Source organism: Cynoglossus semilaevis, chromosome 10, assembly GCF_000523025.1.
Source record: "Cynoglossus semilaevis isolate Cse_v1.0 chromosome 10, Cse_v1.0, whole genome shotgun sequence".
Taxonomy (NCBI): Eukaryota; Metazoa; Chordata; class Actinopteri; order Pleuronectiformes; family Cynoglossidae; genus Cynoglossus; species Cynoglossus semilaevis.
In genome coordinates, this window is record NC_024316.1 from 20,360,663 (window position 1) to 20,388,495 (window position 27,833).

Here is a 27,833-nt window from a genome sequence, read left to right on the forward strand (position 1 = left end):
CCGCGCAGTGGGCCGCCGTCGCTGATGATGAAAGCTTAGGTTGAACTCCCCCCCCCCCGTTCCCCCCTCCTCTAATCTCCATCTTCCAACCTTGTCTCCCCCTCACAGCTCCGCCCACCGTTACTCCACCCCTCATCCTTTCAACTACACCACGCCCTACCCACCCACGGGCGGCGGCCTGTCCCAGAGGCAGCGCTCCACCTCCACGCCCAACGTCCACATGGTTAGCACCACCCTGCCTGTAGACAGCAGCGTGATTGAGGTAAGTGAACGCCACACGGTTCCTCCTGTTGGCTCAGACGGCCCCTCCCCCCTCGGGGTGATGTCGCCCCCCCATCTACATTTCAGACATTCCTTCATTCTCTCACTTGGTTTTGGTCTTTTTTCACCACCTGACTCTCCTCCTCTTCCTCCTCTTCCTCCTCCTCCTCCATCTTCTTTCTGACCGTTGTGACCACGTCACATGTCCCGTTACTGTCTGACCTGTGGTCACTGCTCCTTCCTCACTTGACTCTACTCTGCCCCCCCCCCTCTGACCGTTGTCCTCACTGCCCTGTTGTAATGCTCTGTCGGGGGGGTAGCTCGATACTCCTGCCACCTCCTGGTGCCACAGATTCTGGCTGAGGAGAAGAGTAGGTATAGTGCACTTCCCACGCTCTGTTGTTGAGGCCTCGCCTGAGAGTCCAGAACAGGTCAGAGAGCAGAGTGTCTGTGTTCTCACCACTGTACTGTGGAAGTCTGACCGTGAGTGACATCATCACCTGACACCACTGACCGCAACTCTCTGTGTTTCTCTCTTCGTCCTCATTAGGACGCAATGCGGGATCATGATTCAGGTAAGAACCTGCTGAGGGATATATACCCTCTGTACATGTATGTATATTATTATTATTATTATATACTATTACAACTCTGTCTACATACTGGGGTTTACAGTTAATCTTTTGCATCTTTATAATTATGGTATAACAAACTTCCATTACGGTTTAAAATCTAGAGTTTAAAACAAAATCCATTTGTTAGAATTTTAAAAATGAACTGAGATTTTCTTGTCTATTATGTAGCAAAATTAAAAAAAAAATCCTCTATTCACAAACTCTTGTTTTATATCTTTTTTTTTTTTTTTGTCCCTGAAGCAGGAAGTTCTCCCAGTCAAAGCCCGACCGGCTGGTCCCAGACCAAAGTCCCTGCACCCGCCCAGAGGGAGAGGGCGCCGTCCTACAACACACAGGAGAAGAATAAAATTGTATTTTTTTTGGTTGATTTATTCCATATCAAATAAAAATCAGCTCCAGTTTTGTTCATTTTGGTTTTTTTTTGTTCTGTTTCTGGTTCAGAGGCCCCGGGACAAGAGGGACTCCAGTTACTACTGGGAGATCGAGGCCAGCGAGGTGTACCTGAACTCCTGCATCGGTTCTGGCTCTTTTGGAACCGTCTACAAAGGGAAATGGCACGGTAGGAATGTGTTTGCCACAGGGCGGGGCAGCTGCAGCTGTAACTCCAGCTAACACTTTGACACCTCTGTGCTGAAATGTCACTCCGGTCGTGAAGTGGTGTTGGTTTGATCATCGGTACCTGACGCTGGTGTGTGATTGACAGGTGACGTAGCAGTGAAGATCCTAAAGGTGACGGATCCCACACCTGAGCAGCTGCAGGCCTTCAGGAATGAAGTGGCCGTGTTGAGGTGAGAGTCGTCTCCTCCGACCTGATCAGTCCATAGGTGGCGCTACAGTCTTTATCGTCCATCAGTGAAGTCAGCCGAGTCTCAGACTAGGATCACAGTTGGACTACAGCTACACTCGTATCATGACTATAGTATCGCAATATATCGTATCAGGACTATAGTATCGCAATATATCGTATCGTTGCACCTGTATCGTGATACTTTGTATCCACAGATTCTTGCCAACACGCACCCATACGTCCAGGTTAGATGTTCAGTCAGGGGGTGAGAGTTCTGCCCTGAGTCTGTGACGTTCAGACCCGTTCTGATGTGAACAGGAAGTGGAGATCATGTCCAAACAGGACCTTGTGATGTCACCCTCCATCTGAACCTTATCTGTGTTGTGCCTCTCTCCTCTTCCCTTCTGTTGCTGTCGTAGGAAAACACGACATGTCAACATCCTGTTGTTCATGGGCTACATGACCAAGAACAACCTGGCCATTGTGACGCAGTGGTGTGAGGGCAGCAGCCTCTACAAACACATCCACGTCCTGGAGACAAACTTCGCTATGATCCAGCTCATAGACATCGCCAGGCAGACGGCTCAGGGCATGGAGTAAGGCCCTCAGTGCTGCCACCTTTTGACCACACACAATCAAACAAACCCCCCTAAAAAACATCATTTCTGTCCTGTTTTCAGCTACCTCCATGCTAAGAACATCATCCACCGGGACATGAAGTCCAACAGTATCCTTTTGAACACTTGTTCTGTGTGAAACAACTCTCCGTGCTGTAAGTCTGAGGCTGTGAACCCTTGACTGTCGCGCAGACATCTTCCTACATGAAGGACTCACAGTGAAAATCGGCGACTTTGGTCTGGCCACGGTGAAGACCAGGTGGAGCGGCTCACACCAGGTGGAGCAGCCGTCAGGATCCATTCTCTGGATGGTCTGTAGCACAGCTCTAGTTCCTGATGATGATGATGATGATGATGGTGGTGATGGTTGTTCTGTGTCGTCATCCTCAGGCTCCGGAGGTGATCAGAATGCAGGATAAAAATCCCTACAGCTTCCAGTCCGATGTCTATTCCTATGGAATAGTTCTGTTTGAGCTCATGACGGGGGAGCTGCCCTACTCCCAGATAGCAAACAGAGATCAGGTAGAAGCTAATGATTCACACACAATGTGAACAACGATTTGTCATGATCATTTATTCTAGTGATTGGAGGTGAGTAAAATATTGAATTGCATTAATTAGGTGTAGAGCTAACGTTAGCTCTGGTGTCTGTACCAGGACTGTTGTAGCTAACGTTAGCTCTGGTGACTGTTGTAGCTAACGTTTGTATTGGCATATTTGATTCCTAATCATTTTATTGTAATTTAATTTTTTGAAATTGTCGGCCTCCTAACGGTATCGGACTCTAACCAGGATCCCACCTTGTTAGATTCGGTTGTCAGTGTAGAAGCCGTTGTCCTGTGTCAGTGTTAGGACAGAAAAGCTGGACCTGAAGTCGGTGAAAATCCACGGGGTCACTGTGTGAAGGGGGTGGTGGAACTGGCCAGCGGCCCCTCATGGAGCCACTGAGCCTAATTTTAGCCACCGTAACACAACCCTAGATGTGTGTGAGAAAGTGCTGGTGTGTGGTCTTTGGTTTTCCATGGTCCTGGTTTGGACGGGGTCCAGCTCCATGTGGACTCCGGCTCAGTTTACTGTACGTCTAAAGTTCTGTTCACATCCACTGTTGGCCCTCAGTCCTGAGCTGACTTGGCAGGCACATGAAGTACCAGTACTACAGTCGTCCTTTATCTCTGCAGCGTCACGTCTTTTAATGGCTGTCACCTTAGACTGGATCAGGGATCGGCTGCTCTGGGCTGACTGTGAGACACCCTGACACCCAGACCAATCAGCTGTCATTAACTAACACACACACACACACGTCACGTTGGGTGACAGCTGCTGTGAAGTGAACCAGAGACCAGTGTTGGTGTGAAGCAGCTCCACCTCACTGTAATGTTAACATTTCTAACAATCCAGACATACTTGACTGGTGTGGTCACTGAGTGGGCTGTAGATACCAAGATGGAGGAAAGTCTTCACCAGTCAGCATGGATCTGACCCGACCTGATCTGACCCAACCTGATCTGACCCGACCTGATCTGACCTGATCTGACCTGACCTGACCTCTGTAGCAAACATTCTCAGACGTTTGTGAATTTTGAGGCTGACCATGTTTGACTTTGTTAAAGATAAATTCTGTAGTTTGGTTCTGACTGTTCTGTTCTGTGGTTCTTACTGTTCTGTTCTCTGGTTCTGACTGTTGTCTGGTTCTGACCGTTCTCTGGTTCCGGCTGTAGTCTGGTTCTGTTCTCTGGTACTGACTGTAGCCTGGTTCCGGCTGTAGTCTGGTTCTGACTGTCCTCTGGTTCTGACTGTAGTCTGGTTCTGACTGTTCTCTCAGTTCTGACTGTAGTCTGGTACTGACTGTAGTCTGGTTCTGACTGTTCTCTGGTTCTGACTGTAGTCTGGTTCCGACTGTTCTCTGGTTCTGACTGTAGTCTGGTTCTGACTGTTGGTCCTCAGATCATCTTCATGGTGGGCAGAGGCTACTTGTCCCCAGACCTCAGTAAACTCTACAAGAACTGCCCCAAAGCCATGAAGAGACTGGTGGCCGACTGTATAAAGAAGTCCAAGGACCACCAGTTTAGCGCCTTTCTTCCTTGGTCTGTCGGGTTTTTTTTTTTTTCAGGACCAGCTGCTCATCCGTCCTTCTGTTTCTGAACCCCCCCCCACCCCCCCCCCTCAGATCCTGTCCTCCATTGAACTTCTCCAGCACGCCCTCCCCAAGATCAACCGCAGTGCCTCTGAACCCTCCCTGCACAGAGTCTCCCACACTGAGGACATCAACACCTGCACTCTGACCTCCACCAGACTGCCTGTGTTCTAGGGGCCCTCACCTCACCTCACCCGTCTCCTCTCCCTCCTCCCACCCCATCTTCACTTGTTACACCTTCTGCCGTCTAATATTCAATATTCCAAATACTCAGCACAACCAAATTGTTTATATGCAGATGTCAATGCAAACATTAAAGAAAAACCTGTCACATGGAGGAGGAGGAGGAGGAGGAGGAGGAGGAGGAGAAGCACGTCTGACATTAACTGTTGAAGTGAGTGAGGGTCTCACACATGAAGACTTTGGCATGTGATGTAGAACTGTGGGGGCGGAGCCTGTCTCACCGCTGACGCCACCGTCCAGTGCACTTGTACACATTTGTAAATACACGCACACACCTTGACCTAAGGCAGGGATGAACGGACATTGAAGGGACCCCCACCCCCAGCTGAACACCTGTGGCCCCCGTCGCCATGGTTCCTGGTGAAGAAACTCTGCGGTGCACCTGCCTTAAGAGGAAACTGAAAAAAAAAAAAAAAACAGGATTCACTTCCTGCACATCGTCGTCTCCTCTCATCACACATCGGTGCCGTTGGATGAAGTCCATGCAGTTGCACAGTTTTAGTTTCTTTCTTTTTTGCGTTGCCTTCCATGACAGTGGAGTAGATATGAGAAATTTGTCCTCTCTCTCTCTCTCTCTCTCTCTCTCTCTCTCGTTTTGTTGTCTTGTCTTTGCGGTCTTTATGGTCTTTTTTTGGGTCCTTCTGCAGAAACTACAGTCTGTCTGACAGCCAGCAGGATCCATGATGGAAAACTTTGCACACTTAAGCAAAAGCAATGGTTTCTTTCAACCAACCACTGAGTGGAGTGGGTTTGTGAGAAGCACATTCTCCTCCGTCCGTCCGTGGGAGTCGGCCTTCAGGCAGTTGTCTTAAATATTTAAAATTATTTGAAAACTAATCAGATTTTTTTTTTGTTTTTGTTTTTTTTTTGTTTCTTGTTTCGTCTCGTCTCTTTCACGTAGGTCCAGTTGGTGAGAAAGTTGTCTATTCAATATTTTAATAAAATTAAGTTAAATTTCTTTGGTCTGACCCACTTTGTTCTACTTTAAGGTCAGTTTGTGGAGCAGGGCTGAGTACGGATCCCAGCGCCGCTCACTCTCTCCGCCCGCAGGCAGAAACCAGAAGAGTGTGAGACTTTGTGGCAGGGTGTGATGTTTGCCGTAGCAGTGGTAACGTAGCGTCGGCTCTCGGGGGGATCCAGCTCCGAGGACGACCGGGGGATTCCACCACAGGCCCACGCCAGCGTGTGCTGTGTGGCCCCTGGCTGAGCTCAGTGGAACAACCATCGTTTAGCAAGGGAGGGACGCGGTGGAAAGTGAGGACAGTCGGGGTTTGTTGTAGTGTAAACACGCAGCGTGCAGGTCCAGTCTGGTCTGGACCAGGTCCAGTCTGGTCTGGACCAGGTCCAGTCTGGTTCCAGCTGCAGCTTTACCAGAGGATTCTGTTGTGATTTAACTGTAAATAAGGGGGATGAGTGTGTGTGTATGTGGTGTGTATTTTGTTTCATATATAGTAGGTGTGTCCCACTGTATGAAGACAAGCATAACAGGAATATATATATACTCTATGTGTATGTGTGTGTATATATATGTATATGTATACATATAGATATATATGTGATACTGATGCTAGGGAACCCTGGTCAAACATGAGTTTCATATATGACGAAATACAACTGTAAGCATTAGTTGATCGTTACGTGTTTTGTTTTTGTTTTGTTTGTTTTTGTTTTGTTTTTTTTGAACAGGCGTTTCTGTCCTGTGTGTTTATCTGTTTTGTTTCTAACAGCAGACCAGAAGCATTACACGCCCCAGTGGGCATTAAACAGCTCCATCTAGCGGTTGTTTCTCCATGATTTGAAAATGAGACCTTCAAAAAAAAGAGAGTAATGCGTAGGTGGAAATTCAGCTGTAAAGATGGCCTAGCATGTTAGCATGACACTGCGTTTTAAAGAACAGTCACATCTATCATTATTTATTAGCAATTTAGAGCCTATTGATTGAATTTACAGACAAAATCGAATCAAAAATCGGTACTCACATTTGCAACAACAGACCACGGGCTCGATGTTACCACCAGAGGGCGACATACACTGCATTGCAGTGTGGACTGTATTGCGCATGTGATCAGATTTTCAATCAAAATATGACAAGGCTGGAAACGAGAGTGAAGGGTGAACCTGGTCCTGTCTTTTTGTACTGTTGAAGGAAACTGCAGTACCTGAAGAAAGTACTGCATCAACCAGGGGAGAACAGGAGAACTGCACACAGACACACCAGGCATTGAACCAGCAAACGGGAGTTCTTTTTGCTGTAAGGCACAGGCACTAACTGCTGTTTGCTGTCCATGAATGTGGTTTATTTATTTATTTTTTTAAAAAGTATATTGTTAAAATAAATAGCAGTTTATTTAAAAAAAAAAGTATATTGTTAAAATAAATAGCAGGTCATTAAGTTCGTCATGAGGACAAAAAACAAAACATCAGCACCACCTGGAGGCCTGACTAAGCTTAATTCACGGCTGGACCTACTTCCCATCTTTAGGATCTGTCTGTTCAACAGTGTGTCCTACATTAGCTGATGATTAATGACGTCATTAATCATCAGCTAATGTAGGACACACAGCAGATGTTACAGTGAGAATCTCAGCTCTTAGGTCTCAGTTAACACCCCTTACCCCCCCACCCCCTCACAAAAATGTTACCACCTTGGAGAAAATGCATCTCTCCAAGTACCACCGGTCTGACCAATCACATCCAAGTGGGAATCAGATTAGAGGCGGCTTTAGTACCACCAGTGATCCACGTACCATAGTTTGAGAACCACCATGGCAGATGATTAACCAGACCCTGAGGTTACGACAGTGGCACTGATTTGGCAGATGATTGACCAGTCCCTGAGGTTACGACAGTGGCACTGATTTACTGCAGTAAAGGTTACATTTGTTTGTAAACATTTGAGAGAAAATCCTGACTTTTTTTATTACAAAAAAACATTAATATATATTTTTATGTAAAAGTTAAAAACAAAGTCTTCATCGAGACGACGCAGGTTTAAATATTGCAAATGAAGCTTTATTGCCATTGAAAGAGGAGAAATATTCAGACCGGAATGTTTTCCACAGTATATTGAACTCTGTTCTTCATTTAAACAGCCCAACGCGGGTGTCAAGTGCACATATATATTTAGCAAAGTACATTTACTGTTAGTATTACAGTACTGCAGGTCTGAAGATATAAGTTTCACCTCAACACAATGGCCGAATGAGCACAATCATGTGTATCCAATATTTAGTCACAATCACTGAACCAAGGTGAAGTAACCGTGCAGCCCCGGACCGGACCGGAGCCGGTTCCTCGGTGAACAACGTCATGGCATTTTTCCTATAGTGAAGAGAACGACACGTCCATAAAGCCTCAGGCATGGCTTTTACACAGATACACTCACAGATACAATGGCACTTCATATACAACTGGAAGGGGGGGTTCAGGATGGGGGGGTCGCACAGAGCTGGTTGAACACACTTAACAAACAGGTTGTTGAACATTGTTCTTTTTACACTGGGTTTTGGTTGTTTTTTTTATCTCTTCTACCAGGTTGGATACAAACATCTCAATATATTTTATATATATATATTTACGTATATATCTATATATATTACTGCAGTAGTTTTTTTATTGATCATTATGACAATGGAAGATCTGATTTCAAAATAAATGGTAAAAATATAGTGAAAATTTAAAAAGAAATCTATTGCACTTTCATTTGGAAGGGACGGATAAACAGGCTTAGTGTCAACATGGCAGTGAAACAACCAGAGTCCACGTTGAAATACTGAGTATTCAGGTTGGGGGGGGGATGTACAATGTCATTATTGTATCCTGCAATACTCTCAGTACACACCAGGGGGCGATGTGGCGTGGCGTGTACAGCAGGTTGTACTCTGTAGTATTAACAGTCCCTTCTTTAATATTTACACATTTGATCACTGCAGTGCAAAGACCTTTATTGTCAGATAATTATTTATTCTTTGGTTGAAAATCATATATTATAAATTATAGCTGTGTGCACGTGTATTTGCACCTCTGATTTATATATTCACTATCTTTCCATGTCATATATCTGTATCATAAACACAGAATTATTATATATTTCTCTTTAACTTTGTCACATATTTAAAAACACACTGTGGAAGGCATGTATGTGGTGTGTGTGTGGGGGTCGGGGGGGGGAGTGGGGGTGTACATGAGTACACACTCTGGGTCACACAGCGATGTCACTTGATCCAACATTAACCACTGACTAACATCTGGTTGTGTATCAATCATGCAACAAACAAAAATAAACATCTATTAGCACGAATATGAAAATAATCACCACTAGAGGCGCACACACCCACGTTTAGACACGAACTTTGACCTCATGAACCACAGTTACACAGTTTGAACAATATCTACACACTGAAGTAGAAATAAGAAAGAGGACAAAGAGTTCACGGCTGGGCAGCACGGAGCAGCACTGGACTCAGTGTAGGCACAATTATCAAACAAAGCTAAAAAAACAACCACAGCTACCGAAACACAGGTGACCGAGGCAAGCACACAAATCAACGGGTCACCACATAGACACCACAGGGGTGGGGAACCTCCGCATCCCGCCGGCCATCTCGATTAGAGCCGCCCACCAGACAAATCCAAACAAATACATATCAAACGTCTCAAGTCTCCCGGATGTTCCGTGAGTTTCCCACACACTGACAGCCGCGCTCTGGCCGCAAAGTCAATACAATATCCCAGAATTTACAGAGAGACAAAACGTGCACTGAAGGCAGAGAGTGTGCAACCGATGACATCACATCAAAAGAGAGAGTGCGCGTGCACGTGTGTGATTATGTGCGTGTTTTTTTTCTGCAGAAAACATTGCAGAGCACCTTGATTAGTCTCTTTTGATAATTAGACCAATTAGTTTTCAGCCGGACCTAATCACTAATTTCAGTGTGTCACAGTGGAGGAAGAGTGGCCCAAAAAAGAACCAAACCCACCGAACCTCAGATAATGAGACTCCGTGACTCATTAACATTGACCGTGTTAATTTAAATCGCTGTAAAAAATAAAGTTGAACTGAGTTAAGATGTATTTACACACAATATAAATAGTTAAAGTGATTACATTTATAGTTCCTCGTTTTCATATTGTGAGATGCCTCAAGAATTTACTATTATGCAAATTAGGATGTCTAAAAAAACGTTTATTGTTGACGCACTGCCTATGTCCGAGCCAGAGTCGTGGTCATTAAACACAACCTGTGAAGTCACGCGTCATCGCGAGATAAGATGGTGTCACTGACAGGTGTCAATCACAGCGACTGCTGGGGGCAAAAAAAGAAGGAAAGCGGAAAACCGCGCTTTTTAAAAAGAAATGGACTAAATGTGTTTTGGTTTTGTTTTGTTTTTTTGGTCGAAATTTAAAGTAAAGCGTTGACTTTGGATGTACAACAAGACAACAGAGCGACAGCGACAACGTCGTGAGAGCATCTTATGGTGAGTGTTATACTAGCAAAGAAGCTAATTACTGCTGTTAGCATGCTAGCTCCGGACAATTTGACTTTTATAGTTGTTTAAATATCGATTTTACGGGAAAAATAGAGCGCGCGCGGAGGCACGATATATTAATATTATACATGTAGATTTAGTTTTGTGTTTTGAAAGGCAGCCGTTTTAAAAAAAGATAACTTTAAAGAGTAAAACCGGAGCCGCAGATACATGTTGACCATAGTTGTGGGTTGTTTTTAATGAATACTGTTGTGTTGCTACTGTTGTTTTTAACCCTTGTCTGTATTTGCTTGATGTGACGGGAGAAAAACAAGTTAAGACAGGGTCTGAATTGCCATATGCTAAACGATTGTTGCCCTTCAGAAGATTTTTAAATAAATTTAAATGCCCCTTAAGCCCCTCCCTCCCGAGAGGAAGGAGGTTCCCAACCCCTGACATAGACAGTACATGTTGACACTGCATAGAGTAAAAGACAGTCCAGGCCAGCGCTCAGCAGCACCGAGCTTCATGTTACTGAGGTCTGATTCTATAGATCTGTTAGTATCCACACGCACACGCACACGCACACACACGTCTGCCCGTGCTCACAGTCACAGGATGTCACTGTTATCCAAAGACACAGACTGTCGTTCCCTCTTCCCCCCCGGGGTGACTCAGTTGGCCTGTACAGGTTTGGGACCTGTTGCGCCACCATTACAGTCGAGGATGTACTGCAGACAGCCTTGGGGTGGGGGGGCGGCGCCGTTCTTGGTGGGTTCGCCGACAGGCTCTCCCTTTGGCCCGGCTCCCTACAAGGACAAAGATAGTGTTTTTATATTTTAAAACATGTTCAAGATCATTTTGTTATATTTGATTTACATTTTTTTATTTTAATTTTTTTAAATTTTCAAGATCGTTTTGTTATATTTGATTTACATTTTTTTTGTAAATAAACTGTAGTAGTATTTATAATAATGCAGATAAAACCGGGTTCAAATAATATTAACTGTTTATTCAATTATAATGTTTTCATCTTCACTTGTTTTGAAATCTGTTTCTAAAAACTTGTTTTTCTCAGTTTAGGTGACTGTACTATTTCCTCGCTTTTATTCCTGTAGTGACTTTTGTCGTGTCTTGTTTTATGACGTTTATACATTTATTATTGTTCAGCACTTTGGTTTGACTCGTTTTTAAATGAGTCTCATAAACAACTCCATCAGTTACAGACACGGCTCAAAATAAATCAAAGATTTATAAGTAATGGTGTTAGAAGATGGTTGGAATTTAAAGTTGGAGATACAATTTTTAAACCTTTTATGGTTTACTTTAAAAGCTACTGTAGAACTTCAGTGAATTGAAACTTGATGAAGTCTACTGATTCTAAGCACTGGTACTGATTCTAAGCACTGGTACTGATTCTAGGCACTGGTACTGATTCTAGGCACTGGTACTGATGGTACTAACGTTACTGTACCTGGGATGGCTGGACGGTGGTGGGTCTCTGGGGAGCGTTTGCTTCCTTCTCTGCTAACTGGTTCATTCTGGCCAACACCATGTCAGCAATCAGCTGTCTGTCCTCAGCCTGGTGCTCCCCCACTAATGGCATGGAGGAACCTGTGACCTTCGCCCCCCAGTGGATGGTTTTATCAGGAAAACAGGACATTGACATAATTCAGTGGTACTTTTACATTAGTACTGGACGTGGGTTCAGCTCAGTAGGCATCAACTCCTACCTCGGTGATATAATCTCGTCCGTCTTTTCCGTGAATGGCTTTGACAGCACAGATATCCAGACCGCCAAACATCTCTGAGCAGGTGTCGACCCACAGCTTATACCTAAATACAACAGTTAACAAGTATGTTGATTATTGTTAAATCACATGTTTATGATGAAAACAGTAGTTAGAGTGAGGTGCACCCCCCCTCCCCCCCCCCCCCATAGGAAGCACAAGGCTGGTACAAGGGGATGGGGCAGAGCAACCTAATTTCAACTTTAATATTTTTTTAATTTTTGCTTCAGTGGAGAAATTGCAACAACTTGTTCCTTTCTTTTCCCCTTTGTTCAATTTTAATTTCTTTTGTAGGAATTCCATTTCCTTTTGATTATATGTAAATGTGGCTTCGCAGAAACAGTTGATAGTTTTTCATTTCCATGACAGTTATTGCTTGTCAAGTTAGATTTTTAACAGTTAGATTTTTATGGCTGCAGCTCCAGCTTCCATTCCTGTTCTGGTACTGTTATCTGACTCGTTATCCTCCCTCACTGTGCAGACATGCAGAATGTGCAGTTTGTCACAAGAAAGCTGTTTTTCACACGTCTGTACTGGAGGTGGAACTGTAGTCTGTTCTCATCTTAAATCTGTCTGCCTCTCCAAGACAAACACTCCTGTCTTCCTGTCTCTGTCTACATGGAGACTGTACCAGGATGTCGACCGTTTGTCCTCCATCTTTAACCAAAGGCTAACAGTTCATTCTGCTGTGACAGTGTGTAAACCAACACCTCCTGTACCTGTCGGTCATGGCCACCTGCTCCAGCATGGCTGAGCCCGTGTTGGACTTCCAGTTCCCAGAAATAGAAGTCCTCCTGAAGTGAAAACAAAACTCCAGTTTGATTTTTTTTATTCTCACTCTTTAACAATAAATATACCTTTGTGCAGGTGTGCAGTGAAACGTACATGTAGGCTTTGTAGTCCTGGCCGATCTTCTGGATCCTGATGTTGTATTTGGAGTCCACCAGAGGTTCTGTGGTGGTGTAGGTCTGGGTCAGAGCCACCACGCTGGCTATGTCCTGGAATTTTGAGTGGTTGTCCACCTTCACCTGGTCATAGAGAGGTCATAGAGTAAAAATGACAGGAACACCTAGAGGTTCTCTGTATGTACTGCAGGGGACTAGGGGAATTTGTTTAATAATTTTGCACATTTTCAAAGTAGAGCATGTAAATTATAAAAAAAATATGCATTTCCATACAGATCCTAAACATGGGAAGTAGGCTCAGCCGTGAATTAAGCTTAGTCAGGCCTCCAGGTGGTGCTGATGTTTTGGTTTTTTTTTTTTGTTTTTTTTTGTTCTCAAGACGAACTTAATGACCTGGTATTTTCTGCATTTTATATATGCAATACATATACATTTATTTATGCAATATATATACATATTTATAGAGAGAAAAAAATTGATTTTTTTATACAATGCCTATTGTATATAAATGGGTATATATTTGGATATTCATGGTAAAAATGGAACTAGAACTGTACCTTTCCCATACCCGAATGGGCGTGTCCGATCTTCACAACAACCGGAAATGATGGTATGCTTACCTTCAACAGAAAAATCTAGTTTAAGTCCTAGAGTCTTTCACTCTGATTTTTATATTAAAATTTAAAAACAATTTTAATTCAGTTTTTTTTTTGTTAATTCTCTTTTTTTTCCTCACCATCTCCTTGTAGTTTGGGTAAAAGGTCTGCTCAATCAGAGGGAACTTCTCAGCTCCCAGTTTCCTGTAGGTGTTTATGAGCTGGGCAAACTGGACACACAGACGTATAATCAGACGTCCAGTTGGTGTGAATGTAAATGTTTGTTCATTAATGAAAACGTTCCAGTCCGGTTTTCCCTACCACCCAGGGCTTGTCGCACATGTTGTAGATCGATTCCAGGGAGTTGATGCTCGGTGTTCCTCCGTACTGCAGACCAATGATGAGGTTGCGGAAATCTTCGTTTTGGGTCATACTGAAGGCGTGTTGACGGATGAGGACAAAGTCTGGCTTGAATGACCTGGAGAATAACAATAAAGCAGAGATGTGACAAAAATGCACCTGCAATCATCTTGATTGTGGTGGAAGATAAATTGTGTGTGTGTGAGTGTGTGTGTTCCTCACCTAATGACCTTGGTGCCGTTCCTCAGAACCTGCATGTTGACGTTGCAGGTCCCATTGGCGTGAGACACAATGTTGATCTCATTGAACTGAACCTGAGGAGAGTGGATTACAGATGTTTATGTAAGAAACCAGAAACAAAGGGTTTAGTTTTCTTATGTTTAGCTGTGCATCAGAAGTTAAATGAAGATCGATCACGAGGGCTAGATATCGGCAAGAAACTGGAGATATGATGCGTATAACGATAATATAATATGTTGTGATATAGAGCCTGAACATCAGGTTACTAACACTGTAACAGAGGGATCTACATTTGGAATCACTAGAGAAGAAAGAAAAGAACAAGAAAATGAACCAACACCAGGAATATTGGACTGGGAGTTGGTGAGAAAAAAATCAATACATACATTGATACGGTATCGTGAAACGAGATATCGCGTTTTTTCAGTGTATGGATATTTTCTTACAGCATCGCGTTATTTCAGTGTATGGATATTTTCTTACAGCCCTAGTTTTCACTGACTTCCTGTCACGTACCTGCTCCACTTTGATCTCATAATCCCCATGAATTTTCTTCCCTCTGAAAATCTTTGCCCTGTTAAAAAAAACAGAAAAGAAAAATAGTTGTACATAGTGTCAGAAAGAATTTGCAGCTTAAAACGAAAAATAGTTGTACATGGTGTCAGAAAGAATTTGCAGCTTAAAACTTGACAGATGTTTTGACAGAAACTGTAGTCTCTTAATAAAACACAACAGAATATGGCATAGCAAATGTTCCAGATTGTGTTAGATTCCCTGCCTGTGCTGCTGACAGCACCATCTACTGTCTGTGGTTTAGTTCTGTCTGAGGGGTCGTCTGCAGTAAATCAAAGATAATTGGGGTCTACAGAGAAACGTTGACTTTAATGTCTGTTCTTGGTCGTCTAAAAACACAACAACACCGGGAGTTTACCGCAGTGCCAAACTGCTCAACTGGTGCAGTGATAACTTATGGTTATGTATGGTTGCAGCATAAACACACATTTATTCTGCACCAAAGTAAAGACGTGACGCTGGAGTGTGTCTGGATGTAATAATATTCACCGCTCTATTTGCTTTCCCTCTCAGTTGACATCAGTCTGCTCTTTTTGCATCTTCAATTTTCTGTCTTTTTACAGAGGAGCTCAAGCTGAATAATGTATCTCTGGGCTCATTAAAGCATGTTTGGCTGCTGAGAAAAAGAGGCATTGAACCTCGAACTGCTGTGTTTCCGTCTGGGGAAATGAAGACGCGCTGAGCTCTGACTGTAGCCCCCTGCTGACAAAGATCAGGCGGGGCGGGAAAAAGACCAACCTGTGGGTTAATTGTCACTTTTCAAATCTCAAGGCAAGCGTGGAGGGAATATGTGATTATTCTGTTCTACAGTTACCGAGGCTGAGGCTGAGCCTAAGGTACTAACAGACAGATCAAGGTAACTGAACAAATAAGAATAAGAAAGGAAGGAGCTTTTATCATAAATAAACAAGCATGAATGCTGCTGTGCCATTTAAATCGTGCATAAATCCTTCCATTACTTTGTGTGTTAACAGCATGTTTACATGGAATGAGACGATGCATCGTGAATCGGTTAAAAATCAGTACAAATGTGTGTCAATTTGCATTGTTTGAAAAAAGTAAAATCGCATATCAAGTAGTAGGGTTTGAAATAAGTAAAATCGCATATCAAGTAGTAGGGAGTTTGCTGCATCATCTCAAAAGGTCACTGGTCAAACCATGACAGTACACGCTGTAGGACAGTAGGTGGAATAAGTGGTGACTTGTATGGTGAGTTGCATTTTTCTACGACTATGGTTAAAACGTAGTAGTCGTGTTGTTGATTTTTACATCATTGATTTAAATTTTTTTTTTCTTATACATTTTTTTTTATCCAGGGAATCATTTTGCTCTTAGCAATGTGAAATCCAAATATTGATTTAACTGTTTTTAAATTATTTTTTTTCTTATACATTTTTTCTTTTTTTTATCCAGGGAATCATTATGCTCTTAGCAGTGTGAAATCCAAATATTGATTTAACTGTAGGTAACAGAAACGTTTTTTTCACAAACTCAATCTGAGAAACCAGTAATAAATATTTTAGTTCTATGGTTGCTCGGAGAATTGAATACTGAGGACAATAAAATAAAACCAGGTGTTATGCCTCGTGCCTTTGAAGTTTAAAATGCGTCTGTGAAATGATTAGTCTCTGATGATTCCAGAGTGTGAACAGTGACCTGGAGCAGGAGCTGAAGGTTGATGTTTCATCGGTGCGTCTGTCTAATGTTCAGTTACCATCTGGAACAGAACTACCTGAAGTGCTGGGGTTTTTTTTTTATCTGAACTGTTGAGTTTAATGAAAGACATGACTGAGTGGCTGCTTTAACTTATTATTATTATTTGCTTTTTACTTATTATTATTATTATTATTATGTCGTCAGTTTAAAGCAGTGAGACAGTCAACCATCTGCTGCTCCTGTCTCTAAAGCCAAGCTTGGCAGGAACAACACAAACCTTTTTAGATTACCAACAGGCTCATCCATCAAATGATATATATACATGTGGAGAGAGGGCAAATATACGGTACTGTGACAGTAGGCTATTTTTGTATTTTAACACCGCCTACGAAAAACCTGCGTCAACACAAAACCCATCTTCTTTGCTTAATACATTTTATTATAGATTTTATAATGAAAGATAAACTTGGTTCTATTTTCACACTGGTGCATGTTTGTTTTCTTCTGATATTTTCTTTTTATTGTATAACACATAGTACTACATGGTACATAGTACTATCACCTCGAGGCTGTACTCCAAAGCATGGGCCTAGAACATTGATTATCGCTGTGATGATGTCCAACCACTGGGTCATGGACCTTATATTACATATATATGAACTGTACGACACTGAGCTGACATTAAATATAAATACAACAGTCAAACACACAGAGCTCTCTAGAGGAGCGAGGGCCGGATGTGAAGCAAGAAACCATTAGAAACAGAGAGTCTGCAGGGACCACCAACCAACACAGCTGACACTAAGACACCCCCCCCTCCAGAACAACATCATGGAAACTATGGCTGTTTTAACAAACACAACTGCAGTACTTTACCCTGTGAATGTCTGTTTCAGTTTGTGACACCTCTGAACCTCAGTTTTGTTTCTGTTTCTGTGCCAGGACTGACAGACAGTGTTGGTGCGTTGGCTCGTCACACTGGGACGTCTGCCCCTTAACAAATGTCTTCCTTTCTGCTAATGGTAAGTGAACTGCATCTGGCATCTATCCCACTAACAGAAGACTGACTTCATTAAAATTGATTAAAGTTCCTCTTATGAAAATGGCTGGTCCTATACACTGGCTAAAAAGGACCAGTGGGGCGGGAGTTGGGCACTGCAGTATTCTTAAAGTTCATGTATGATACTGCGGTTTCTAGGTTTTATTGTTTTTGTGTAATGATATAAGCCTTCCTTCAATCACCAATTAATTTAGTTCTACATCACTGGTTCTCAAACTACAGTGTGTGTATTATTAGTGGTCCTTTTGTCCCCCCACCAAGGAGACTGATTTCCAGCAGGGTGAGGTAGAGTAAGTCACAGTGATGTCAAATATGGCTGTTTTCTTATTCTTGTTGTGTTTGTGTCAAATACGGCTGTTTTCTTATTCTTGTTGTGTTTGCATTTTGACAATCCCTCTGCTGTGTTTTATACAAAGTAATATATTTTTTTTTGTAGTTGTGTATTCTGCGTGTGTCCATGTGCGTATTCTGCGGCCGTAGATAGTAACATATGGCGTACCTCCAACCTAATAGGCAGTTTCAATATGCATCAATATTTCAATATTATCTGAACAGGATAAAAAAGATGTTCTCTTCCACGTGCGTTTCAAAAACATCACACCAGCTTTCAGATGTTTGATATTACAGTACAACATCAGTGGCTTGGGCTTTAACAATAAATATCATAAAATTAGTCAAATAAACCATAAGGAGTATCAGTACAAATGCACATTTTTCAATACAAGTTGCACGGCTTTGTAGTAACACTGTAACACACTGTACTTCTTTACCAGTCAAGAGTGACAGGGAGGATTGTTTTCATCAGTTTTTCTTGTCAGTCCAACGCTTTAATTACTTTACCACCGAGCCTTCGTTAACAGAAGTGATCAGAGTTTCCCCTGAAGGCTGAGCAACATTTATTTCTACTCCTACTCCTGTCTCTGTACGTGTGACGGACTAATTTAAACCCGTACTGTCGGAGTTCCCCGCAGTAGCTCACATTAATCATTTGTTATGCATGTACGCTACATGTCTTGATATCTGCGATCAGTGGGCACGGGGAACCCTCCCTTCCCCCACTGGAGCGAGGCATTGCAGCATACAGGCTACTTGTCAAGGAACTGAGAATTCTGCACTACCTGTGGAATGGTCATCCTCAATATCAATGCAGACGCTGCAAACTAAACTCACTCTTAGACTGTTTTTTTTATTTTGAAAGACATAAACACATTATCTTTTCTGTTGTTTCTTAAATTTCAAAGCAAAAGACTACAGAAAAAAAAATCAAAACAACGATGAGAATAGAGGACAATAAAAACCTCCATCTTGGTGTTAATGTTATTACCACTGACATCAGTGGTCTGTCCATCCTCACCTATTTGGTTAGCTATTGTAACTGAGGTAGAATTGGCCACCCAGCCACAGCAGCAGTGCTCATCTGACCCCTGCCTATCGCATTTAGAATCAAGAGGACGAAATTCACGACAGCATGCACGATAAACTGGATCAGAACCTACCACTCCTGCTGTGGTTCGTCAATGACCAGGAGAATCTTGAACTTCTTAGGTGTCGTGACTTGGGTCTGTTCAACCAATCCTGCTGAGGCAGCTGTCTGCTTCACCACGTTGGTGATGGAACTGAAGAATCCTGCACTGCTGGACTGAGATGACTGGGGTTTCCTTTCTGGAGCAAGGGAAGGGGCTGGAGCTGCAGGCCCAGTTGTAGGAGACTTAGCTGGGGTGGGAGCAGTTGGAGAAGCCTGGGCAGGATCAGGCCTCTGCAGATCTGTCATGTAGCCATTGGGCAGGTTTGAGATGAAGGTGCTGTCTGAAAGACGGCGACGCAAATAATTCATGGTTGAAGCAGAGGGAGTTGCAGAGGAAACGAGCCCTGGGTGTAGAAAATGATTCTGCAGCAGAGACCTAGCTGTAAATGGCTGAGCTCCCAGTGCAAACTCCCAGTGATTGTGTTCCCTCCCCGCTCAGTGGAGCATCCTCAGAGCTCCCCCTCTCTGCTGTGATGCACTCCTCCAGCTCGACCAATCCCGTGCCTCTGCAAATGCCGGAGCTGTGTCTCTCCTCCTTCCTCCGTCCTCTCCTCTCCTCACTCACTCACTCACTGGCGTGCCTGCCTCCCTTTACCCTCCCCCATTTTCTACTGCCACACAGTTGTCATGCGTCTTTGAATCTGCAGCAATGAAAATAGAGAGTTGCAAGTGCCAAAGGTTATATGGAGGATTGCCTCGTAATATCCTTACTGCCCACCTCGTATGCCCTCCCTGTGTTTCCTGCCCTGTGCCCGTGCACAGCCTTTCACTGTGATGTATGTTGTCTTGAAAACTAAGATGGCTGTTAGCACTGATGGGCAGTATGGAGCGAGAGTGAAATTAACAGTCCCCTGAGACACAGAACCAAGATCAGAACCTCACATCGGTCTATTTGTGTCATAATCCAAAAACAGTTACATCGAGGGCAACTGGACGAAGGGGTTGTTTCTCTTCTTTTTTTGTTCATCCTCGATGTAACTGTTTTTTGATGAACTGTTTTTGGATTAAATGACCTGGATGACTGAGAACCTACACAGACGTGTTTGCATCATAATATAACAATTATCCAAATCTCTTGAAAACAGCATTATATGATGAAGCCGTACCAATATTATTGTGCAGTATCTTCATATACTAGAGAACTACTGCTCTGTTTTCCTTAAAATACCAGTTTAATCAGTGTAATGAAACCAGGACAGACCACCATGTCTGCAACTCGGGTAATAAATGGTTATTTAAAAAAAGGCCAAGGGACAAATCAATAGATCAATATGTTGCACTGTTTAGAGGTCACAACGAATGTAATGTTAAATGGGTTCTGTTTGTGGGATGAACAGGATCCAGGATTATTAGCAAACCTTATTATCTTGTTGTGGTTCTACAGTGCAGCGGGTAACACGCCTTCCTTCCTAACTTTGAAAATGTATTTGAGTGGACAGATACATGACGGGAAACTACGCGTTCTGGACAATAAATAGCAGCACGCATGTGTCGATATTTTCGTGCAAATATAGAGGAAGACAAGCTCAAAATACGCTCGTGATTAGCGGACTTGGCAAACCGTTCATCTGTTGGCTGCATTTCCCTCCTTCTCCGCTAGGACTCCTCGCTTTTTTTTTTCTTTGACCTCAAGAGTGGAGGCAGACACAAACTGGGGTTTGCTGTTGTTGTGGATGCAAAGCTAACTTTTTAATGGGGTAAGTATTACCGACTTTTATGTGACGTTGTTGTAAAGACCTTTTTAAATAAGTTAACAAGTTCCCCTAAATATGACCTTTTTATAAGTAAATAATAAGACGGAGGTCTCTCTTTTGTTAATCTAGCTTTTAATAATTGATTCGTTAACGGACAAAAGTTGACGCTAACGTTAGCTTTGCCATTTAGACGTAGCCACTAAAGTTCTCAGTAAGTGTTTAAACACTCGAACAATGCCAATAGTTAAATGTTATTATATTTTATGAATTTATATATATATATATATATTTATATATATATGACAATCGTTTGCTTCAATCGCGATTCATTTGAATGTTGTTAAACGTATGTCGTTTTTAACGCCCGTCTTGTTTAGGTTAGCCTAGCGCTTAGCTGAGCGTGTTTAACTGACACTGGTGCTAATCTTCCAGTCGCCGTATCAGTCAAAGTGATCGAAGTTGTCGACTAAAACACTAGTTACTTCCACCTTAGTGAGTTGTATGTCAACTTGTGTTTTTTTTTTCTTCGTTTCTCAGGATAGAAACTTGTTTGCCGTACTTGCTAGTGTGTCCTGCTAACATCGATGTTAGCCACTAGCCAGCCTGTATAAATGCTTGTTGGTATAATGGACCTGTTGAACTCTCAGTTCCTGGACAAGATGAACAATAACATCGGCAGACTGCACTACGACGGTGAGTGACTTCGTGAATGTTGACAAACGGTTAGTTTAGTTTTAGTCGAGCCTGATGCAACCAAACACAATAGTCATCTGTTGAGAAAGCTAAAATAATTTAACATTGTACAAGAAACAGTTATATAACAACTCAAAGCCTTAACCTGCTTAAGAAGTGGCCGTTCTGTTCCATCGTTCAAACCAGTTAGTAGTAATGACTTAAACTTTTAAAATTACATTTAGGAAGATAATAAAGATGTTTGTCACCTGATCAATCACCTCAGCGACTGTTCTGTGAGAATAGAATTGTCAAAAACAAAACACAGATCAGAACAAAAAGTCAGCTAATAAAGCAGGAGAACTGTTTGTACCATTTACTGATGAAGGATGTGCTGTGAACCTTTTAAAGAAATCCATTTGTGGAAATCTACTGGTAGGGATTGGGATAGAAACCATTTTCTCAGCTTCTATTATTTCCTTTTAAGTGTAATTCATATTGGAATGACAAACATTGCTTTACTCATTGCTCTGCACAGATGAGTCCAGGACAGCCTCTCTGTCCACTGCTATGCCCAACATGACTGGGCACCCATCACACTGTCCAAACAAACGCAAGTATGGTGAAGAACAAATGGATGATCGAATCAACTGTGATGATGACCACATGACCAAAATGAGCAGACTGTTTGCCACTCAGCTGTAAGTACTGGTAAAAAATGGACACTATTAAATTTTGTATAAAATCTCTTTACTGTATCATTATTGTAAGTGTTGTATACAGCACAATACATACGGAATAGCATTCTTTTCTATGTACTGAATTTATTAATAATTTTATTCAATTTATTAATTGATTTATGTTTGTTATGGCTGCAAAATGAAATGGAAATAGTTGTCAATCATGTTAAAAAACCACATTTCTGAAATTCATGCATGTGTTTCATGTTTGATTAAGGGCCCGTCCCTCTGCTGGAGACAACAGTATTGAGCCCTGGAGCCGCAGTCCTGTGGAGCATGTTACGTCCTCTTCTAATGGTCTCCATGGGACTGGCATGTATGCTTCTGTTTCTGACTATGCCGTTGATCGGCCTTTGCCTCTGACCAAAAACAGCCACGAAACTGGGGTCAGTAGCAGAGAGAGATCTGTTATTGGAGGGACTTTGGAGCGGCAGCAGGTACGTGAGAGTATGAGGACAATAAACCTGGGTGGAGTTACAAAGCCTTTAGGACTAAGTAGATTTAAAATAATCTTGCACAGTAATTTTACGGTTAGCGGTTACTTGCTAGTTTCTGAAGCCAAATTAACTTCTTAAAGAAAAAGTGTCCTTGTTGGAGTAGTACTACCAGTTGTAATGAATGTACTTGGGCACTGCAGGAAAGTCAGGGACTTGCATGCTCTTTTGTATATTAATGGTATGTAAGTCTGTGCATGGGTGTTCTTCTAAGAAGACTTTCAGTTTTTACAATGGAAAGAATTGTAGAGACTTTCAGTTTTTACAATGGAAAGAAATGTGTGTGTCTATGTCTTCATGATCATTTATAGAATCGTCCCTCAGTTATTATCTGCGCCCCAGCGAGCAACCGCAACTGTAACCTGTCTCACTGCCACATGAACGGCTGCTCTGCCAGTCAGCATGCCGATCAAAGAAATACAAATGGTAAGTCTTAGTGGTTACAACACAGAGTGCAGCTGCAGTTTGTAATCTTATGTATTTGTCTGTCTTTGTTTAAATAAACAAATTCAAGTCAAGTAAATAGACCATATTACAGCATATTTTGGTTTCTCTCTTTTAATATGCTCACACTGATTGATGATCAGAGATTTAAACACTTTTGTCTGATTCTTTAAGAGGCCAAACTTTGTTGCTCTGTCTTTCTATTTGCCAGTTGTACTTTGTCAGAGGACAGAACAGTGTTTTCTGACCCCCACCTGCAGGGGGCCTCGTAGCCTCTGTTAAATGTTTTTCATCCTCTTGTGCAGAGGTGTTGTTGTTGATGTGCATCTAATTTAAATGTAAATATTCAACAGAGACAGAGATAACTGCCAGTTAATATTGTTGTTCCATTTTATACTGATCCAAACCTGCTTGGTGCTGACAGAGTTCATACAGTTCTGCAGCTAAGTTACACCCCCCTCTTGTGTACACAGTACTGTCACAGTACAAAAGGATTCCTCAAAATGCCCCCTCTTGTGGTAGAACACAGTACAAAAGGATTCCTCAAAATGCATGTGCTCTGTTGATAAATCAGTTTTATAAATGTAGATGTAAATGGTGTTGATCATAATCAAACTCAAAAGTGAATGTGTCATACTTATCACTAACTAATGCTGAACGAATGATGAGGATCTTTGTGTTTGAAACAGCCTGACACCATGAGGTCATTCACATCCACTTTGACTTGTCTTTCAGCAAACACCGTGTGTGATCCAGTTATTGAGGAGCACTTCCGCCGCAGCCTGGGCAAAAACTACCAGGAGGCGGAACCTGTGTCAAACTCTGTGTCTATCACTGGTTCAGTTGATGACCACTTTGCTAAGGCTCTGGGAGACGCCTGGTTCCAAATCAAGGCCAGAGGTGGCGCTCCTCAGAGTCCAGATGATCAGTGAAGAGGAGGAGCAGAAACATCAAAACGTTCTTCAGCCAAAAACACAACGTAAGACAATTTATATAGTACCATTTACTAATGGTTGTAGAACCCAAACATAAGTGGAAATCCTTCTGTTAAAATTTCTTAAAAAAAAAAAAAAAAGTTTGTTAAAATTTCTTAACAAAAAAAAAGTAAATATTTCATACTGTTTTTGGATGGAACGTAAACAATCATCAAACTTACTTTGAGCGGCTTTTCTACTGCCTTCTATTCTTTCTCTCTTGATTTTTACTTGCCTTAATTCGCCAAAGAAGTTTCTTGCCTTTTTCTACAAATATAAAAGCCATAGATCAGGTCTTCACTATTTTCATATTGAATACCGCACTCACTCACTGCTGTCAGAACTTCCTATTGCACTAATGCATGTAAAGGTCAGGTAGCAGGTTACCTGTTAGGCTAGAATGCACATTGTATTTTCTTAATGCAGTAAAACTAGCAGACGTACCTGGACACTTCCACCTGGGCCACAGAGATGACAGGGAGATTGATGGAGCTTTAGACCAGTGTCTGTACCAGTGTCTGTACCAGTGTTTGTCAACCTTTTGAGCAACTGCACATATTTTACATTAGAAATAATTCATCTAGTGCTCCACCAAATGAAGAAGTCATAAAAAGTAAATGTAATAAATGATAAACGCTCTTCTAGTTACAACAGATTTTTCTTAGTTTAAGACCTGGGCCTGTTTAGTTGAACACAATGCCGATGTACTTGCAGGACTTGACAAAAGATGCACACAAAGATCTTCTGCAACAGCTTTGGGGTTTTGTTTTTTTTTAGCCATCTGCTGCCACCCAGTGTACTTGCAGGACTTTTTTTAGCCATCTGCTGCCACCCAGTGGAACGTTATATAATTATTCTCCCTGTTGCAAAGACTAACAAAGAAAAAAAGTTACGTAAATAAATAATACTTTTCAGTTAAATTAAGGGATTTTAATAAAGTTCTAAGGTGCACGTTGTTTAGTAGTCACTGGTCTATACCATGTTGGTTGCAGTGAAAATCTCCCTATAATTTGTCTGTTGTTGATTTAACAACAGTCCAGTCATATCATTTTGAATCAGTGAAGACTGTAAAGGTTGTGTCCAGCTTCAGGCTCTGTCCTGTCTACTTCCTCAAACACAACACTAATCTGCCTTCTATAATCCTGAGCTAATGTATCAACTGTTAACAATTTTTTTTCTAGTTTAATGTCATTAGTTAGTTTAGTTTAGGTTGAACTTTATTAACACCTTTGGGAAATTAAGGTATGCTCACTGTTCTGACGAAACGGACGTCTTTCACACGACGATGTTTGCAAATAGCTGGTTTCTATTACACTTCTTAGTCTATACGATAAATATATTTAATCAGAATTTATTTTTTAATCCTTAACACTTTAGAAATACCCACTGCTGGTACAGTTGTACTCCATATATTTTTTTTTTGTATCTGATTTTCATGACTATTTGTTGGTCTGTCTTTTCCATTAACACATCTTAGCCTCTGGCAAGGCTGTCTGTCTGCAGATTAACAGGCTGCTGGGTTTTGTTCTATACATTTAGAGCTAAATGTTTGTGTGTGACTGACTTCATTTCAATCTGACTCACTTCAGGCAGTGGATGTTTTTTGTTCCCCACACCATGATATAAACTAATGTTGACATCATAAATTGAAATGATTTAAACAAAATAAGGACGAGTCTGTAGCTACAGTGACAAATTCTCTTGATTTAGACCCAAATGCAGTTGGACTGTAATTTTAGTGAAAAACTGTTACAAACATTTATCTCGAAGATGACGTTGTGTTGCGAGCTTAGAAAAAAAAATATGAGAAAAAGGACGTGTTCTTTATTATGCAGTTGAGTTTTGTTACATTTTTTCACATTTTATTTCCTTAAATGGTCTCTACCTAGTAGTAGCATATTCTTTTTGTCAACATTAATTAAAATGGATCAATGGAAATTAATTTTATTTTAAATTTCAATTAACTGTCTGTGAAATTACAAATCTTTTTATTATTATTTTACGTTTTTAAGAATTGTTACGTTGAGTATTTTGTCTTTCTTTTCTACTATACTCATGTCAGACTGTCGTTGCGCCGCGCGGAATGACCATAGATATTATTTTGTTACGTTATCACTGTAGTTTACTGTTCATTTAGAGTTAGCCTTGGTTATCTTCTAACTTCACCTTCAGTCAGCTCTAAACCACATCACGTCTCTGCAGTCATGATTGAAGTGCAGGAACACAACTGAACTGAAGAGTTTTCTTTAGCCACACACACATACACTAACACTTCAAGAGTGACTCTGTGTACGGGGGGGGGTTGGGAGGGGGGGGTAGGTGATATTATGGGATCTGCTTGTTTGACACAAGTGGACTCATTTCTAATACTGTGTCCGTGGGTGTAGTCAGTTGTTATTTAATTGCTGTGTTTAGGCGTAGCTTTTTGTCAAAGACTGTTTGAAGAAGGACCTGCTCCAGGCACCATCACACGGAAAACACTTGTTCTCTTATATTCTCATTTCTCTGGAAGAAAATGCCACTGTTTGTATTTTTATTCTTCTTAATAAAAAAAAGAAAAGAAAAACACTTGAGCTTCATCTTCCACGTCTTATTACCACATGTCCTCTCTGCCCTGATTGTCTGAAGACTCCAGTGATGTTCGTAGTTAGGTTTCGTATGTTTTCAGTGTCAGACTCTAGAGTTACCAGTGAGGTGGGCACTGATTAGTGAGGACTGGACCGGTGCTGCCATAGCAACCACATGGAGTGACCTGATAGCACGTTAGCCTGAGCACTCAGGAGATGACTGAAGCCTTCTGTGTTAGACGTACAGTCTGGTGTTATCAAGGTGAACATTCTCTGTGGTTCTACACTGCAGCACCTTTTGTACTTCTCTCTGTGAATCACTGTTGTTGTTTGTTTTGTTTTTTTAAGTTGTATAAAGTAACACCCGTATCACAGTTCAAATCTAAACAGTATCAAAATTCACCATAAATGCTCCGTGTCTTAGTGGGTAATCTATACATTTAAACTCGGTAAATAATAATAATAAAAATTGTGAGTATTAAAAGTAAAACTGAAATCAAATCAAATGTATTGTTCCATGTTCATGGTTTGTATGGACCAACTAGAGACCAATGTTGGTGTGTGTGGGTCCTGTGAAGGATCAAGAGTGTAAACCTGGGTCTAACCTGATTGTGACTGTGGAAATTTAACAGGAATATAACGTAATTAATCAGGAGTCATGAAAAGAAAAAACTTTTTTTTGTAAATTTTTTGAACTAAAAGACTACATCATTTCTGGAATTTATGGCTGTTGAATGCAGTTGCAAAACATTTTCACATTTTTAAGTGAAGGCATAAAATAATTGTACCAAAAAATTCCAGTTAAAAAAATAGGTTGTTTTCCAACGAGTAAATAGTCATTTAAAAGAGTCATGAGAACATAAAACATATGACATACAGTTACACAGGCTGAAGATTTTTTCTATTCTCCACCAGCAGATGGCAGAGTAAAACCACTATATAAAGAACCACACTTATGCTTCTCCTTCCAAACATTAGCAAATCATTCTGGATCAACACCTACAGTTTATCTATAGGTAACCACGGACAGGAGGTGTTTTTAGTTTTAACATCACCTCAGGTTCAAGGATCTTCCCTTTAAAGTCAATAAATAAACACACACATGGCGTTCAATCAACAAATGAAATCCTTCAAGACTCAGAGGAACTCTACAACAATTGTTTTTAGTCATTAAAATGTGCAGCATCAGAACCAAATCTTTCCCAGTACATCTTTACTTGTTCTACTTCACCCCCTTCCATTAACCCACCACGGCCCCCATCGAATTCGATCCAGGCTGTCCCTTGACAACAGCGCCCTCTGTTCATTCTACACACTGTCGACCAAGGAACCTACTCCTGTGGAATTATGGAGGGAGTAGAGGTCGGCTGTGTTCTAGCTGCTGCCGGGCTAATAACA

The 27,833-nt window shown here is 41.6% G+C and overlaps 3 protein-coding genes across 5 annotated transcripts in view; 2 read left to right on the plus strand and 1 right to left on the minus strand.

Annotated features, from left to right (window-relative positions):
- Window positions 1-6,303, plus strand: part of raf1a (Raf-1 proto-oncogene, serine/threonine kinase a) — an 18,143-nt gene extending 11,840 nt beyond the window's left edge. The window contains exons 7-18 of the mRNA XM_025059407.1: window positions 109-262; window positions 582-692; window positions 812-836; window positions 1,137-1,246; window positions 1,338-1,455; window positions 1,600-1,684; window positions 2,103-2,279; window positions 2,364-2,410; window positions 2,493-2,611; window positions 2,691-2,822; window positions 4,245-4,388; window positions 4,468-6,303. Coding sequence (XP_024915175.1) covers window positions 109-262; window positions 582-692; window positions 812-836; window positions 1,137-1,246; window positions 1,338-1,455; window positions 1,600-1,684; window positions 2,103-2,279; window positions 2,364-2,410; window positions 2,493-2,611; window positions 2,691-2,822; window positions 4,245-4,388; window positions 4,468-4,608 — 1,363 coding nt within the window. The 3' untranslated portion in view covers window positions 4,609-6,303. The remainder of the gene's footprint in view (window positions 1-108; window positions 263-581; window positions 693-811; window positions 837-1,136; window positions 1,247-1,337; window positions 1,456-1,599; window positions 1,685-2,102; window positions 2,280-2,363; window positions 2,411-2,492; window positions 2,612-2,690; window positions 2,823-4,244; window positions 4,389-4,467) is intronic.
- Window positions 6,304-9,881: 3,578 nt separating this feature from the next.
- syn2a (synapsin IIa) lies at window positions 9,882-21,759 on the minus strand. The gene is made up of 12 exons (XM_008319464.3): window positions 21,486-21,759; window positions 18,822-19,491; window positions 14,553-14,610; window positions 14,019-14,110; window positions 13,758-13,914; window positions 13,577-13,666; window positions 13,398-13,460; window positions 12,821-12,963; window positions 12,655-12,729; window positions 11,879-11,981; window positions 11,620-11,766; window positions 9,882-10,954 (listed from the first exon to the last, which is right to left on the minus strand). The coding sequence occupies exons 2-12, from the start codon at window positions 19,157-19,159 to the stop codon at window positions 10,820-10,822; spliced, it is 1,401 nt and encodes a 466-aa protein (XP_008317686.1). The 5' UTR covers window positions 19,160-19,491; window positions 21,486-21,759; the 3' UTR covers window positions 9,882-10,819.
- The window catches only part of vgll4a (vestigial-like family member 4a), a 20,280-nt gene continuing 12,859 nt past the window's right edge, over window positions 20,413-27,833 (plus strand). For 2 of the 3 annotated variants that reach the window (XM_025059243.1, XM_025059244.1), the window contains exons 1-6: window positions 20,452-20,547; window positions 21,082-21,237; window positions 21,755-21,917; window positions 22,174-22,393; window positions 22,762-22,876; window positions 23,630-23,873. In XM_025059243.1, the coding sequence (XP_024915011.1) occupies window positions 21,156-21,237; window positions 21,755-21,917; window positions 22,174-22,393; window positions 22,762-22,876; window positions 23,630-23,826 (777 nt within the window). In that variant the 5' untranslated portion in view covers window positions 20,452-20,547; window positions 21,082-21,155 and the 3' untranslated portion in view covers window positions 23,827-23,873. Of the gene's footprint in view, window positions 20,548-21,081; window positions 21,238-21,754; window positions 21,918-22,173; window positions 22,394-22,761; window positions 22,877-23,629; window positions 23,970-23,999; window positions 24,556-27,833 lie in introns of those variants that run through there. The other variant, XM_008319462.3, reaches the window with a different exon arrangement.

What these genes read in the sequence shown, in the direction of transcription:
- syn2a (XM_008319464.3), bottom strand. Translation starts at nt 19,159, where the DNA reads ATGAATTATTTGCGTCGCCGTCTTTCAGACAGCACCTTCATCTCAAAC. An exon ending in AACGGCACCAAGGTCATTAG is followed by an intron (nt 13,915 to 14,018) that starts GTGAGGAACACA and finishes GTTATTCTCCAG; the next exon opens with GTCATTCAAGCCAGACTTTG. An exon ending in ACCCAAACTACAAGGAGATG is followed by an intron (nt 13,461 to 13,576) that starts GTGAGGAAAAAA and finishes TTTCTGTTGAAG; the next exon opens with GTAAGCATACCATCATTTCC.